At 50.7% G+C, this 16,617-nt stretch overlaps 1 protein-coding gene across 7 annotated transcripts in view; it reads right to left on the bottom strand.

Annotated features, from left to right (window-relative positions):
* KCNN1 (potassium calcium-activated channel subfamily N member 1) overlaps nt 1–16,617 on the bottom strand; it is a 36,458-nt gene that overhangs the window by 18,465 nt on the left and 1,376 nt on the right. For 6 of the 7 annotated variants that reach the window (XR_003568344.1, XM_027853237.1, XM_027853238.1 and 3 more), the window contains exons 2-3: nt 2,653–3,129; nt 558–653 (exon numbers count right to left, since the gene is read on the bottom strand). Coding sequence is in view for 6 of the 7 variants with exons in the window: in XM_027853237.1 (XP_027709038.1) it covers nt 558–653; nt 2,653–3,129 (573 nt within the window). In the remaining variant the exon portion in view is untranslated. Of the gene's footprint in view, nt 1–557; nt 654–2,652; nt 3,130–7,796; nt 7,826–16,617 lie in introns of those variants that run through there. The other variant, XM_027853239.1, reaches the window with a different exon arrangement.

Here is a 16,617-nt window from a genome sequence, read left to right as displayed (position 1 = left end):
ATGGCAGAGCCGGGAGGGCCCTCAGGACACAGGATGGCAGAGCCGGGAGGGCCCTCAGGACACAGGATGGCAGAGCCGGGAGGGCCCTCAGGACACAGGATGGCAGAGCTGGGAGGGCCCTTAGAACACAGAAGGTCAGAGCTTGGAGGGCCTTAGAGACCATCTGGTCCCACTGGCTCACTTGAGTGGTTCGAGAGAGCCTTCCTCCCAGTCTCTACTCCCTACTCCAATTACTTGCTCTTTACCTCTCTGAGGGTATGCTGATTGCCCCAAAAGGAAATTCTCCCCTAGAGGACAAGAATTGATGTATTTTTTCCTTTCCATCCACAGGACCCTGTCTGCAGTGGGCACTGAATCAGTGTTTGCTGAATGAGCTGAATGCATCCTTTGGAAAGCCCAGGCTGGCTGGCCTCTTGGAGCAGAAGCCTTAACAGGGAAGCCCACTTCCCCTGGCCCAGTAGAGGGGTTTCTCCCAGGCTGTGGCCAGAAGGAGCTGCCCTCTACTGCTGGGCTGTGGGAGCTCTGGGCACGGGGTGGGGCTGAGGCGAGGTACTCACCTGGATCTCCCGGGCGTGGTACATGATGATGAGACCCAGCAGGATGACAGTGGAGAGGCTGATAAGGCATTTTAGTGTGAATGAATATGAAGATTCCTGGGAACGAGAGAGCAAGGGGTCCATGAGAGTCAGGGTTGGGGGAGTGGCCACACCTCATGTAAGATTGTAGATTTAGAGCCAGGAATAACTTCAGAACACAGGGATTACAACACCCCCATTTTAAAGAGGAGGAAAGGAAGACTCAGAAACGTCAGGTGATCTGCCCAAAGTCATACAGTGACTAATTACAAGAGGCAGGATTTTAACCCAGATCCTCTGACCTCAACTCTAAGACTCTTTCCTAGACAGCAGCAAAGCCCCCCCAGCTTTTCCTTTTGGTAATGGGCTGGAGGCAGGTCTACAGGGAAAGAGGAATAATCCTTCATGGAAAAGTCCGGGGCAATGGGACGTGCTACCCTCAAGGCTTCCTGTAAAAACTCAATGTGTATTTATGGCATGGTGCCCCGGGAGGCCAGGTGACGTACTGGGAAGCATAGTGAGTTGGCAGTCATAGGACTTGGCCTCCCAGGGGCCTCTCAGCCTTCTTCCATCCTCTTCCCTAGGTGATAACAAGGATTCCAACCCTTCGAGGGTTCACCACCGTTTGTCATGACAAAGTGGGATCTGAAGTACAAGTCTAACCAGCGGCTCAGAATAATGCAGCCAGATGCCCCAGAGCTGGCGCTTAGACCCAGGCCTCTGCCATCACACAACAGCCACATCTCCCAGGGCTAACTGAGGAAAAAGACGGGTGTGAAACACAATTGATTAACAGAAAGCATCCCCTGATGGTCAGTGTTACCAGGCCCATTCTGCAGATGGCTAAAGTGATTCTGGGAGGGGAGACAGTTTGCTCATGGTCACACAGGGAGTTACATGGCGTCCCTAAGTCTCTTATCTTAGCTCTTCTGGCCCATGAATAGTTAGATCTCAGACATCCTCCCTGCAAAAGCCTGGGAAGTCAGCTTGAGGGAAGAGCAGGGGATACCCTCCTCATGATGTCCAGGGGCTACACAGACAGAGAAGCAAAGTGAAGACCTGAGAGGATAAGCGATTGGTCTAAGGTCACACAGCCTCTAGGGAATCAGAGCACTGGGGGAAAGGCCCAGAGAACATGGGTCCTGGAGGAAGGCCCCTTCTCCCCTTCGATTCTGGCCGTCTGGGCTCCTTCTCTTTCTTTTTCCTCCTCTTTCCTCTGGATTTCCCTGTTTCAGAGCCTTCCTTCCCTGCCTTTGGGCTCTCTTCTAGACACTCATTTCTGTAGAAAAGGCTTCCATGAATATTGTCCACAAAAGGCTCCTGCCTTGAGGACTGAGATCAAGGATGGTCAGGAGCTAAGCTGATTCCTGCCCTAGCCTTGGCTCCAGAACAGCTCAGAAGGAAAGGCCCAGGGGCCTCAGGGTCTAGTCCCACCCTGCCTTCTTCACTTGAGAATACAGAGGCCCAGTGAGATTGTGACTTGCCCGAGGTAACACAGGTAATGAACACAAGTGAGATTTGAACCCAAGACCTCCAACTCACCGGGAGCCAGGTGTTCTTTCCACTAATACTATCCTCTAGCCCAAGGCTTCTTACTTTTTGGTATCATGGACCCCTCCCTTCTCAGAAGAAATTTTAAAATAAGCCAACCTCCCAGCTTGTGTAATGTAACCACTTGGGGTCTGCTGTTTAATTTGGACCAGTGTATCTCATTCATGTAATAAACTGGTCATGCCAAAAGACAAAACATAACAACCAACCACATTTAGTTAAAGGTTTGTGAAAACAAAGACGTCATTTTTTCCCCCGTCCAAGTTTACAGATGCCCTGACATTGATCTGTGGCCCTCCTGCGGGCTCGCGGGCCCCTGGAGGAGACCCCTGCTCTGGTCCATCCAACACCACAGCTTTACTGGGGTTCAAAGAGAAGGGACGGCCAGTCAGGGAAAGAGCCAGGAGCTGAAAAGAGGGGGGCCTGAGAGTAAACACCTGTGGAGGCCCCTACTGAGTTTCTAACAAGTCTCCCAGGAGAGCGGGCAGACTTTGCCGGGGAGGGTGTGATGCTAGAGGAAGGGTACCTTGGTGTAGACGCCCCAGGACAGCTCCGTCTCAGTCACCATAACCACTATGCCAAACATGCCAAAGATCAGAGCGTAGTCGCTGAGCCGCTTGCGCTTCTCAAAGAGCACTCGACGGTGCCCAAGCCGGTAGCCCACGTTCTGCGTCTTCCTCAGGCCCCTCCTGGGTGGACGGGCTCCTTCCTCCTCCTCCTCCTCCTCCTCCACTCGGTCATGCAGGCTGGCCGGGGACACCCGCACCTGCTCCCCTTTAGACACAACCACTTCCAGGCCCGAGCTTCGACGGGCGCCCCTGCTACCCAGGGCCTGCAAGGGCTGGCCCTCGGGCTCATGGACGGAGAAGCCGAGACCGCCTGGGGGTTGCCCCGTGCCCCCGTTGTACCTGCAGCTGTTCATGGCTCTCGGGACAAAGGGGTTGGGCTCGCTGCCCGCTGATCTTGAGGCGGCATGGCTCAGCCTCCCGCCGTCGACGCCAACCTGCGGGCAGCAAGGGGAGGCTGTGAGTCAGGACGGCCCCAGCGATGATGCAAGGCAGGTGTCACTGTCATTGGACGGCACGGGAACAAAGACGGTCCATTCGTCTGGCACACCACAGAGGGGATTCCTGGTCAGTCATGGGGGGTGGCTGAGTAATCTCTGTGCTGTTGTCCAGCTATAAAACTCCTACAACCCCTTCCAACCCACTCCTATGAACTTTGCTTAAATCTCAGTGGAATAAAATTCCTATGATAAATAAAATTCTATTTCTAGGGCTCTTTAAGCATTACCAGTCCTGGGAGGGAGCTGATCAAGGGATCATCACCCCCATTTGCCAGATGTGGAAACTGAGGCTTGAGAGAGGTGAAGAAGCCTTGCCAAGGGTGGATCACACAGCTGGTAAGAACCAGGACATGAACACCCGGGTTCCTGATTCCCAGGTCACTTCACTCTCCGAACATGCTTTCCCACCTCTGTCAGCAATGACAGCTAACAGTGGGAGGGATCACCCCAACTGGTAGAGAGCTCAAATAGACTGAGACATTAGCCTTCTGAGATGCTACTGTACGGTTTCCTGCTCAGAAATAGAACCTAATATATTTTGGAAGTTCCTGGAATCCTGTGAGCCCACTTCTAAGATTCTAACCTCTAATTATCTCTACACATGGACAGAGGGTAGAAGCCAGAAGGGATCATAGGATTTGGAGCTGAAAGGGATTTTAGAAATCATCTAATCTGACACATTTTACACATGAGGAAACTGAGACTCAGATGTAAGTTGCATATTCCTTTTATGCTAATTTCCTTGCTGCCAGGTTGGGCTAATGTATGGGAACAAGTTTCTGGTCCCTAAAAGAGAAGGCCTCAGGGAGCCTGAGAATAGTCAGGTTAGGAGAGACCATCAGAAACGTGCTCAAATTTCACCTCAATTCTCAGGTAATGTGTTTTAGGGTTTCCAAGCCTTTCCTTGGGATGTTCCACTTAGGTTTAACTTAGTGCCTGCTGCTTCAGGGCACACCACTGATCTGGACTGGCCTCAGTGGGGATGGCATTTCCCTGTTTGTTACAGAACCACAGAACTTTCAGGTCAGAACCAGCAAGGATCTTAGATATCCATTATCCATTGGACACCTAAGGAAACTGAGGCCCTGAGAGGAGGAGTCACCGAGGATTATTTGATCACAGCCACTGAACTGAAAGGGAACTCAGAGCTAAGCCCTTCATTTTAGCTGTCCAAGGCTACTCAGCCCCCAGTGTGACCGAGGAAGACCAAGCCCCATAACAGTCACCACATAACAAATAACAATCATGAACACCATGCCAGCAGAGCGTACGATGGCTCAGGGTTGACGAGTCAATGTTGTCAAAACTGGTTAAGGTTGATCTGGGCAGCATGGGACAGAGCTCTGGGGAGAGTCCATGGCTCGGCAGGGGTTAGGGCTGAGGGTGCCAGGGGTGGGTCAGGGAAGCAGGAGGGCAAAGTTGTTGGAGGGTAAATCTTGGCATCAGGGTGACTGCCTGCTCCCAACATGGAGGGGAGAAGATGCCTCTTTTCCAGGGCCTGAGAATCAGGATGGAGGAAACCTTTGAATAGGAAAAAGACACCTTCTACAGCTTTATACAGACGAAAGACCCTGGGGGCTAGAGTCTGGGGATGTGGGTTCCAGATCTGACTCTGCTTGGACCTGGGATAATAGGCAGCCACTTCCCCTTTCTGGGTCTCAGTTTCCCCATCAGTTAATAAGGGGCTAACACAATTTACACCACCTACCTTCCGGAGCTCTTGTAAGGATCAAAAAAGGATATTGGATTATTCAAAATCACTTTGCAGAGGCACCTTGTAAACTACAAAACCGGGTGCCTATGTGAGGGATGATTATGGGCCTGCCCAGCTCCCACAGCCAAACAGAGGGCTAATTATCCCTTCACTCCCTAGTCTCAGAACGACCTGTTAAAAATACTCCCAAGGTGAACAGGCAGAGATGTTGTTTTGCCTGGAAAAGGAACCAAAAAGCCAGAGAAAGAAAGGTCGAAGCAAAAAGCTGGCAAGCCACGAGGAGGAAAGGAACACTTGTTACAAAGGACAAAACATGGTAGAATGTCAGAGCTGGAAGGGATGGGAAAAACTGGCCTTCCCAAGGCCTTCATCTTACACATGGGGAAACTGAGGCTCAGGGAGCACAAGGGACCTGGTGCTCAAGGTCACACCTTGTGTGAGTTGGGTGGTAGCAAAGGTGGGAGGAGGGAGGGGCAGCTCAGTTCTCTGGATTCCTAATTTGATGTTTACCACGGGGCTCCTTCTCTATTTACTGAACATTTTTTTCTATGCCCCTTGGCCCATAGGGTCTTCTGAGTCTGGCCTGAGGGCCCTCTCAGCTCTGAAATCACATGGTCTAATGGCCTTTCCTGGTTCCGTCATTCTGTGAGTCTATGATTCTCTATCACCCAGCAAATGCTGCACCTTAAATCCACACGCAGGATCATGGTGGAATTCTCACCCGGGCTGTGGAGGCTGAAGGCTATTAAAGGGGCTTAACAAGAAGGGAGGGGAGTGGGTTGGAGGGCCAGGAACAAGTGACCTTCTAGAAATTCGTTGACAGCTGTCATTTGGAGATCTGGCTCATGGGCTGAATGCCTCGGGACACACAGTCCATGGACAGCAGGAGCTCCTGCCATGCTGTTTTTGGCCTTCTCCCCCCACCCCATTTTTATCTGACCCGAGTTTTGAAGAGCCCAGGTTGGTGTGGGGCAGACTCAGGAAGACTCCTAAGGTCACTACTCGACTGGAGTGGCCAAAAGGTCCCCTGGCAGATGTACCAGTGTCAAATGGACCAAGTGTGCTTCAGGAAAAACCCTCCTTCCTCATATCTACTGGGTGAAAGGAGTCAGCTGTGGTCACAGACTATGGCTGATGCTACGTAAGTCTTTTCTCCTCTCTGGGTTTCAGTTTCCTAACTGAGTAAAATAACAGGGGAGGGTTGAACAAGATGTCTCAGTGCCCTTCCAGTTCTGGCAGACGGGGATTAGAGGGTGGATGGGAGCTGCCTCAGGTGGTACTGGGGAAGACAACAGAAAGGTTTCTTCTCTCCCCCCTCCCCCACATGCTTGTGGTCCCTGCCTATGTAGTGGTGATATGGCTAGTATGAATTCCTGGGAACAACTAGTCAATAGAACCTAGACTATCAGAGCTGGGAGGACCCTTAGAACACATCCTGAGAGCTGGGGAAGACATTAGAACGCCACAAGACAGCTGAAAAGGACCTCAGAACGCAGGATATGAGAGGTGGGAGGGACCAGCTCCCTCATTTTACTCCCAAGAAAAGAAGGGGCTTGCTCAAGGTCAAATGTGGGACCCAGAATCACAGAAAGGATCAGGAAGCCCAAGCACATCTCCCACTCTAAGAATCAAAGCTGAGGGCAGAGACCTAGTTTGAATCAAGTGACTCAGAGGAGTGGTAGGGAGAAAGACCATCCTGAAGAAGGCAGCTCTCCAAAGAAACTGAGAAGAAGAGGAACTCCAAAGGTCCAAGGCTCCCCCCAGGCCCATAGCTTCGGTGGGGTTGGAAAAGGAACTGATTTTTCCTGCCCCTACAAGATTGAGGTAAAACCACCCTAGATCTACTCCAAAACCCTACTCTCAATCTCAACATTCCCACCTCCTCTTCAGGAAGGGACTTCAACTTTCCCAGAAGGAAACAACTGGGCGGGAGTCCCCCTTAAAACTGACCCAGAGCTCTGGCATTCCGCATCCCTTCCCACTGGGAAAGGGACTTCAACTTTCCCAGAAGGAAGCGCCTGGAGGACAGAGCACAGGAAAGATGGGAGCTACCTTCCTACTGAGCAGATGGGCAGTACTGGGTGAAGGACGGGAGCAGCTTACCCAGCCAGGGTCCACCCCTTTCTTTCGGGTCATGGGCTCCAACAAGGACCCTCCCCTCCCCTTGGGGCTGGATTCTTCGCCAACCTGGGGCTCAGACTCTGACTTCCCTCTCCCTCCAGACAAAGGAGGAAGGTCTTTGCATTATGCAACGGCCCCGACTAATTGCCTGGTGCCTCTCTCAGCCTAAGCTAAGTGTCTCGGGCTTCGGGGCTCCCTCCCACAGCTCCCCAGTGGCTCAGGGTGCAATTAGTGGCGGTTCTCCCGAGCCAGCCTGACGCCGCCACCGGGCGCCCTCCGTCTGTGTCTCTTTCCACTGTGCGGCATCAACACACACGCACTCACACCCGCCCCTACCGCTGAGGCACTGGGGGGGGCCACCTGCCAGGCCCCGGGCATGGGGAAGGGTCCCAGGTGACTCCCTCCTAGGATTCCTTCCTGAGGGACCCTGCAATCCCTCCCCTAATCTTCCCGCCCAGATACCTGGCCAGCGCACTGGAAGCCGGGCGACTGTCGCCTCACCAGCCACAGGGCTGGCCCCTGCCCTTCACGGACCCCTTCCCGAAGCCCTTGGCCCCTCGGAACCCCCTGCCCGCCTCGACCCCTTACCTCCAGCTCCCCACTTGCTGCCCACTGCCCCCCGTTTGTAGCCTGCTGTCCCCCGCAGCCCCCGCTTGTAGCCCGCTGTCCCCCACCTGTATCCCGCTGCCCCCCGCGCCCCCCGGCCCGCGCTGCCGCCTCCCGGGGAGCCCCAGGACTCTGGGCGCCCCGTCCCGCGCCGCCCGCCTACCTGCTGGAGCGGGGCTGGGCTCGGGCTCCAGGGGCCGCGGGCAGAGCAGCAGGAGGAGGAGGAGGGGGAGCGGGAGAAGTTTCCGAGGGGCGCCGGGGGAGGCGGCGGGGTCGGCCGCGTCCTGGCCGCAGCCCCGGGTCCCGGAGGGCTCCCCCCCGGGGCCGCGGACCGGGGCCGCGGCGGGGGTGGGCAGTGCCAGTAGCCCGGCGGCGGACCATGGCCCGGGGACTCCGGGGGACGGCTGCGGGGCGGGCGCGGGCAGGGGGCTGCGGGGGGCGGCGGCGGCTGGTGCATGCCCTGCCCTGGCCCGGCCGCCCCGCGCCCCGCCCCGCGCCGGCAGCAGCCGCGCCGCCTCGCGCCGTCTCCACCTCCACCGGGGGCTGCAGCCGCTGCAGCCGCCGCTGCCGCCCGCCCGACTGGGGCCCGCGCCCTCCCGGGGGCCGGGGACGTCCGCGCCGGCCCGCTGATTGGTGGGCTCAGACGGGCGCGAGACCCTCGTGACGCTCTCGGCCCGCCCCGCAGGTCCCGCCCCTCCTGCTCGGCCTCGAAGCTCCGCCCCGCTCGGCCCCTCCTCCCCCCATCTCCGCTCCCCTATGGGGTCCGGGGCTCTAGCTAAGTCGGTGAGCACAGGGCCCCGGGGAGCGCAGGGCAGCATCTCGAGCTGGTGCCATGCGCACCCGTTCCCTTTGCCGTGTGCTCACCTGCTCGGCCACGCGAGTCTCTTTTCTCCCGGGATTGGGAAGTGGGGCGCTGAGGGTGGAGGGGGTCTCGATTAGCTGTTGGTCCCCAGCTCCGGAAAGGAGAGAAATTCCCGTTGTAGCGGAGGCAGTGCTCTCAGGATTGGGGATCAGAGGACCTGCGTGTGGACGCCCGTTTTCCTTCTTACTACCTATGTGACCTTGGACAAGTCCCATAGCGCACCCCAGCCTCAGGGTCCTCATGTGTAAAGCACACCAGATGATTTCTAAGGGCCTTTCCAGCATGATCATTCCATCTGTGATAGTCACTATTCGAAGGCTTCTCCCGGCTCTGACATCCTCTATTCTGAGTGTGTTCTATAGCTCCTTCCAGCTCTGACATTCCTTGTTCTAAGAGCCCTCCCAGTTCTGACATTCTGTGTTCCATGTTCTACATGCTAAGGACTCTTGGCCTTAATACAGGGTTCCTAGGCTTCAGAGGAAGAAGAGATCATTTGGCTTCATGGCAAAGGGGGTGTTTCAGTTGTACCCGAAAGAATAACCTAATCACTTCTCCCTCAGATATGTGTTTAGGGCCTTACAATGCCTGCGCAGCTTTACACACATTAACTCACTGGACTTTCACAATAGCCCTGACATCAATAGTACTTCATTTTTATAGCTGGAGAACCTCAGGCTCAGAGAGTATGGTAAGCCACTTGGCCAGGTCACAGCATCAAGGGAAAACTCAAGACTAGAACTCAGGCCTTCCTGACTCCCACCCAGCATAGGACTCCTTCCATTACAACAAAGTGAGCCCTATACTGATATCCCTTCTCTGCCCAGTTTCCTTCTTGCCCCTGTCTTCCCTCACCTAGTCCCACAGGTTTAAAGGATAGGTTTAAGCTAAGGGGCTGAGTAGTCTTGGGCAAGGAACCCCGGTCTCTCTGTGATACAACACCCCACTCAGTAGCCTAGAAGGGCGAGGTATTTGCCTTGACCTTGGATGAGATTTATCCAGGGTAGACATGATAGGTAAGTAGTCCTGCCTCTCCTCTCTCACTGGTGGGCTCAGCTCTCAATCAGTATTGCTAGTAGTGAGGATTGTAACAAATTTCACCAGGTAGAAAGTGCCTAGTAGCTGAAGCCCAGACCTCTATTTTGGGTTTTCCTTCCCCAGATTGATGGTGATTTGGGGGAGAATGGGCCCTCCATCTCATCTGCCCATAGCAACTCTATTTACTATGGTGGCCATTTCTCTGCCAGTCTATGTCATGCCTTCTTAGAATCTCACAATGTTAGTCTTGAAAGAGCTCTTAGAACACAGAACAGCTGAGCTGGAAAGGTCCTTTGAATAAACAGAATTTTAGACATGGAAGAGTCCTTAGAATATAGGACATAGAATTGGGAAGGAGCCTCAAACAAAGTATGATGAAACAGAAATGGACAGTAGGACACAGGCTTGGTCCCACAGGACAAAACTTGGAGCAAAATGGAGCATTGCAGAGAAATAGGTTTCAATTCAATGGAAGGAAAAGGTCTCTATCAATTAGAGCAGTCCAAAAATGAAATGGGCTGCCTTGGAAGGTAGCATTTCTCCCTTACCAGAAATTTTTAAGAGGCAGATGTATGACATCTGTCACAGATATAATAGAGGAGATTCCTAAACAAGGACAGGTTAGGCTAGCTAACTGTTGAGGTCCCTTCCATATCTGAGATTCTGTGACCTTGAAGTTCTGTCAGAAGGGATCACAGAACAGAGAATGTCAGAACTGACAGGATGTCAGAGCTGGGAGGGCCCTTAAAACACAGAATGTCAGAGCTGGGAGGGCCCTTGGAACACAGAATGTCAGAGCTTGGGGGGTTTTTAGAACACAGAGTGTCAGAGCTGGGAGGACCCTTAGGACACAGAATGTCAGAACTGGGGGGCCCCTTAGAACATAGTACCCCATCATAATAACTGCACAAAGCTGGAGAGGATGGCTAACACATTGGATTGCAAAGGATACAGAAAGAGCTTGCCTTGCTAGAACACAGAGCTAATAAAGTTAGTAAGATAAAATATAATAGAGATAAATGTCAAGTCTTACATCTAGGTTCAAAAAATGGACTTTACAAGAATGAGATGAGGGAGGCAATTGTTAGACAGCAGTTTGTCTGAAAAAAGATCTCAGTGCTTTAGTGGACTACCAACTGATCATAAGCCAACAGGGTAAGATGGTATCCAAAAACATTCTTGTGATCTTGAGCTGCTTTGGGAAAGGCAAAGCTCCCAGGAGGGAGGAGGTGATTGTCCTGTTAAACTGTGTGCACCCTGGTCAGACCACATCTGGAATACTGAGACAAAATGTGGCAGAATGGATGGAATGTTCAGCTTGGGGAACTTGAGGACACCTCAAATGAGATCATGTGAAACTCCAGATAAATGTCAGTTGTTTTATTTGTGATCTTATCCACTACCAAGGATTCAATTAGCACCCCTAAGGAGGATTCCCAAATCTCTGGGTACAGTTCTGAAACTCCTCAGCAATTACGCTCAAGAAACATTTAGTAAGTGGCTCCTTGGAGCCAGACACTATGGGGATACAGAGACAAATATGAGATCCTCACCCGCACGGACCTTCCATTCTACTGGGGAGACCATGTGAAATCAATAAATCAACATCAATAAATACTAAGTCATTTCAAAAGTGAAGGAGACACTGCAAAGAAGCAGGGCAGTCCAGAGAGGCCCAGGCTGTGCTTTGAAGGAAACCAAGGGTTTTACAAGATAGAAATGAGGAGGGGCTACGTGACAATCGGGCAAAAACATCGAAGTGGAAGGTGGAATATCACATGGGCGGAACAATCAGAGGCCAGTTTGACTGTAACAGAGATTGCATAAAAGGGGGAATATTATGAAATCCAACAGGAAGAGGAGGTGGGATCCACATTGCTGAGAGCTTTCAATACCAGGCTGTGTTTTGTCCCAGAGGCAAAAGAGACACAGTGGAGCTTTGTGAACAAGGAAGTAAGATGAGGAAATCTATATTTGAGAAATATCAATTTAGCAGCTGTGCAGAAGCAGGCTAGGGAGAGGAGAGACTAGAAGCAGGAAAACTAATGCACAGGCTCTGAGTCAAGGCAAGAGGTGATAAGGACCTGAAATAGGGTAGAGGGTGAGAGGAGGAAAAGAGATGGATGCCTGAGTTATGAAGAGGGAATTGATGAGACTTGGCAAATGAATGGAAAAGGAAGATGAGGGTGAGGTGGCAAACCTTATATTGGTTGGACCTATGGTGGTGACCTCAAGAGAAGCAAAGAAGTTTGGGGGAAATACACAATAATGAGTTCCGTTTTAGAAATGTTGAATTTGATGGGACATCAGGTGGATAATGATGTAGGTAGGAATGGAGTTTGGGACAGAGGTTAGGGCTGGACGTGTAGATGTGGGAATCTGCACGGAAATGATACTCAGGTATACCCATGTTAACTGATGAGATCACCAAAAGAGAGAGATGAAGCCCCAGAATGAAGCCTTTTAGGGACACCTACACTTGGTGAAATTGAGAAGGATGATTACCCAGCAAAGCAGAGTAAGGATAAGTAGTCACACAGGTAGGAGAAGACCAAAAGAGGGAGGTATCACAGACACCAAGGGAGGAGAGAGTGTCTGGCAGAAGGGGGGAGATGACAGTGTCAAAAGCTACAGAGATGCCAAGGAGAATGAGGACTGAGAAAGACCACTGGTTTGAACAGTGAAGAAATTGATGGTGACTTTAAAGAGACAGATTTCAGTCTAGTGGTGATTTTGGAGATCAAATCACAAGTGATTGAGAAGTGAGTGGCAGGTGAGGAAATTGAGATAATTAGGACAGGATACCCTTTCTAGTTATGGAAGAGAGAACAGATATACTGTAGGACAAGAGCATGAGGGGATTGCAAGGTCAAGTGATATTTTTTAATGCTATGGGGAGACTTGGGAGTGTTTATAGATGGCATCAAAGAAACCAGTGAATAAGGAGAGATTGAAGATGAGAAAAATAGAGGAAATGATCAAGGAAGCAAACTCTTGGAAGATACAGAAGGGAATGGGGTTGAGGGAATGAGTAAAGGAGTTAGCCTTAGCAAGAAGGGTCACCTCTTCCTTAAAAACTGGATCCTAGAAGAAGAGAATGAGGAATGATGGTCTTGAGTCATGATGCAGACAAGGTGGTGGATGGATGGCTTCTTTTCTAAATGGAGTACGAGTTGGGTCCTCTATTGAGGGATTTGAGGAGAGAGAAGGAGGTCTGGAAGAGTTGCTGTGGAAATTTTGACAGGTAGTCAATCAGGGAAGAAAAAAAGCATTGTGTGCAACCTTGAAGGTCAAGTTGATATCAGGGGACATAAATTTGTAGAGAACCCAATTAGCAGGGTGGGGTGACTTTTTTCAGCAGCACTCACCAACAACTAGGTAGAAGAGATGGGATTGGGAATTGGGAGGAAGGGATACAGCTTTGGGGCTTAGCAAAGCATAACTGCTGATAGGATGAGGGGGCAAAGGATCAAAGAGTAACTGAGAGCTTCTATTGAGCTGGTCAACCATAGGATCAAGAGGATGAAGGCAGGGAAATGAGGCCAGAATGGGGGTGGACTGGGAGAACTGGGGGTGGTGGGTGGAGGGACTAAGAAGAGGGGTGGGAGAAGTTAGGGAGAAAGAGAGGTAGCAGTGATCAGAGAGAAGGCTTTTGGCATTCTCCATCATGGAGGGGGAACAAATCTGGGAGACTGTCAGATCATGGGGATGGCCATCCCTGTGTACAGCTGAGCTCCAGTTTCCTATCTCCATCTGCCTACAGGACATCTTCACCTAAAGGTCCTGCTGGAACCTCAGAATCAGCAAGTCCAAGGACAAACTTATTTAATCTTTCCTCTGCCCATTCTCTTGATTTTCCTCTCTTTTGTGATGGGCACCAGCACTCCCCTTCTCTCCCTTGTTCAAAACTTTGTTGCTATTTTTGACTTCTCCTTCTCTCCTGTTGCTCATGGTCAACAAAGTGTTGAAGTATCTTCCCTCAATGATGATGACGACTGACATTCCTATAGCTCTTTAAGGTCTGCAAGGTACTTTACCATCCATTATCTCATTTAGGCCTCAAAACCACTTGGCTTGTTTGGTTAGGTACTTCAGGCCCTATTTATTACTCTCATTTTGCAGATGGGGAAAGTGAGGCTCAGAGTGACTCTTGGCACCAGTGAGAGCCTAGCTCTCTTTCCACTTTACCATACTGTCTCTTATATTTATGCCCCCTGCCTTTGCCCTAGCTAGTACAGGCTATCATTCCTGCCAATGCCCCCTGTTCTGAAAAAGCCTCCTCCCAGGTCTTGAGGCTGAACTCTGCTCTGTCCCTGGTCCTGATTTGGGTCTCTCGCCATCTCAGTTATATCTACCACATCTAATTCAAACTCCTTTGCCTGACACTCAAGGCTTTCCAACAACCTGGTGTCAACAGACCTTTTTGGTCTTACAATTCCTGCCCTCCACAAAAGCTACACTCTGCTCCATGCACGTTCTGGGTCTACGAGGTTACAATCTGCTTGCCAAATATGCCACTTGATTTCCAATCTCTGTTCTACTTACTCCTTTTGCCTGTATTGTCTTCTCCCGGCCCCATCCCACCCCAAACCCTCCTCTTGAGATAACTATGTGTAGAAAAATTGGAAAGCTTTAAGGTGCAACATATGTGTCAGTAATTATATAGTAGGAGTAATTGTTGTTATTATGATTATTATTTTGGTCCAGACTGATTATCTCATGCCTGTAGGGAATGCTCAGTGTGGAAATACCCTCTAGTGATAAGGATCAGTGCCAGGCCTATACTTTAGCCTTAGAGAATGGCCTGGGGCCTCAGAGAAGTCAAGAAACTTGCCCAGTATTACACAGTTAATATTTGCTAGATGTAGGTCTTTCTGACTCCAGCTTTGGCCCCCTATTCACTGCACCTGGCTGCCTCCTATACATTGTCATTACTAATAATAATGTTAATAATAGCTAGTATTTATAGAAGGCTTGCAAAGTGCTTTATAAATGTTACTATCTCGTGTGAGCCTCACAACAACTCTGGGAGGTAGGTGCTATTATTATTCCTCTTCTCGCAGAGGAGCAAACGGAGACAGACAGAGGTGAAGTGGTTTGCACAGGGTTTCACAGCTAGCAAGTGTCTAAGGCTGGATTATAATGATGATGATGATGAATCCCTATCCATCCTTTATTTATTTATTTATTTTTTTGGCTAGGCAATGGGGTTAAGTGACTTGCCCAGGGTCATACTGCTAGTAAGTGTTACGTGTCTGAGGTCAGATTTGAACTCAGGTCCTCTAGAATCCAGGGCCGGTGCTCTATCCACTGCACCACTTAGCTGCCCCACTATCCGTCCTTTAAAGCCCAAGTCAAATGCCACCTTTTTCAGAAAGCCTTCCCTGGATGGACATGGCATTCACACAGCATCTTTTTTTAAGTTCCCTAACACACTTGTTTCTGCAGTGTAACCTTCCACTGGAGCGCTGGGACCTTGTTGAATCTTGTCTAGATTTTGTATCTCTGATCCCTTTGTAAGCTCATCCAATTCAGGGCTCTTCACCTCCCTGGGTTCCAACTACAAGGTCTCTAAAATCTCTCCTAGTTCTGACATTCTGTGATTTATATTGTAGCTAATAAACATGCAAGAAGTGAATTTAGTTTTGTTTTTGGTAAAAATTGTTTCCTCTTCCTCCTCTTCCCTTAGAAATGACTTGTTACCACCTTTGATTTCTTTTTCAACCTGGGGGTATCTCAACTATTAACCTTTGATGGGTGGGTGGGGGTAACAGGTATAGGGTGAACAGGGGGAGACCCCTCATCACCCCCCTTCCCCTCTTCTCAACTGGTTAGGCAGCCTAGTGGTTGTGAGGGATGCCCAAGCACAGGGTGTTCCTGAGTCCCCGGAATGGGGGAGTTTTCTTTCCCAATTGGACTCTCTCTGGGGCTGTCCCTTTCTCCTTTTCTCTCTCCTTCTTGTTCTAAAAATAGCACTGATGCTCTTCAGAGCCCTCCCCACAGCACTGGGCCAGCAAGGAAGAGCTGCAATCATTGGATAAGATTCTCCCCCTCCATCTTGCCCATGCAGCAACCCCTCCCCTCTCTCCCTGCAGGTGGGCTCCCTCCATCATGTTCCTTACTTCCCCCTCCACCCCTGATCCCACTTCTCTATCACCCTCCCTCTCCCACACTCCCACCTGGGGAAGTGAAGACAAAACAGCTGAAGGGAAAGAGATTTGGGAGGGCTTAGTCTGTGTAAGAAAGATAGAAGTGAGAGGAGAGAATAAGGGGCATTTGTGGGAGCACACAAGGGTGTACTTGAATATAGGTGTATGAGAGAACAAGGGTGGATATGAGAGGCAACACAGAGGTGTGTGGCACAGAGAGAACCTCTCTCTGTGAGAGACGTGTGAGAGAATATAGGGGTGTCTGAAAGAAAAAGCTATCAGTGTGTAAGATAAAGAGAGAACATGGAGGTGTCAGAGAGTAAGAATGTGAGGTAAGAGAGAACATGGAGGTATTTGTGAGAGAATGTGGGTGTATGTGAAACTGAACATGAGTGTGTGAGTGCAAAAGGGTGTGTAAGAGAAAGTAGGTGTTTGTGTGTGAGAGCAGAAATACGTGTAAGTACAGAGGGAGTGTGTGTCTATGTAAGAGAGAGGACAGAGGTAGGAGTGTGTGTGTGTGTGTGTGTGTGTGTGTGTGAGAGAGAGACAGAGAGAGACAGAGAGAGACAGAAATGTATGAGAGTACAAGAGTGTGTAAGAGAGAATAAGGGTTTGTAAGAGAAAAAACATAGGGGTGTGTGTGTGTGGGAGACCAATGGTGTGTGTAAATGAGAAAAAATAGGGATATGTGTGTGGTAGAACATTGGGGGTATGTGAGAGAACCCAACAGTGTGTGAGAGAGAACAATGGATATGTGAGACAGAATGAGGTGGGGTGTAAGAAAGGGAACACCAGAAGATGAGAGAAAGAAGGAGGGGGGGAGAGAGGGAGAGAGAGAGAGAGAGAGAGAGAGAGAGAGAGAGAGAGAGAGAGAGAGAGAGAGGGAGAGAGAGAGAGGGAGAGAGAGAACATGGAATATGAGAGATCCATTCATGCTC

Source organism: Vombatus ursinus, unplaced genomic scaffold, assembly GCF_900497805.2.
Source record: "Vombatus ursinus unplaced genomic scaffold, bare-nosed wombat genome assembly UNPS02009918.1, whole genome shotgun sequence".
NCBI lineage: Eukaryota > Metazoa > Chordata > Mammalia > Diprotodontia > Vombatidae > Vombatus > Vombatus ursinus.
Note: the sequence above shows the minus strand (reverse complement) of the source record. Positions and strands in the feature narration are given on the sequence as shown.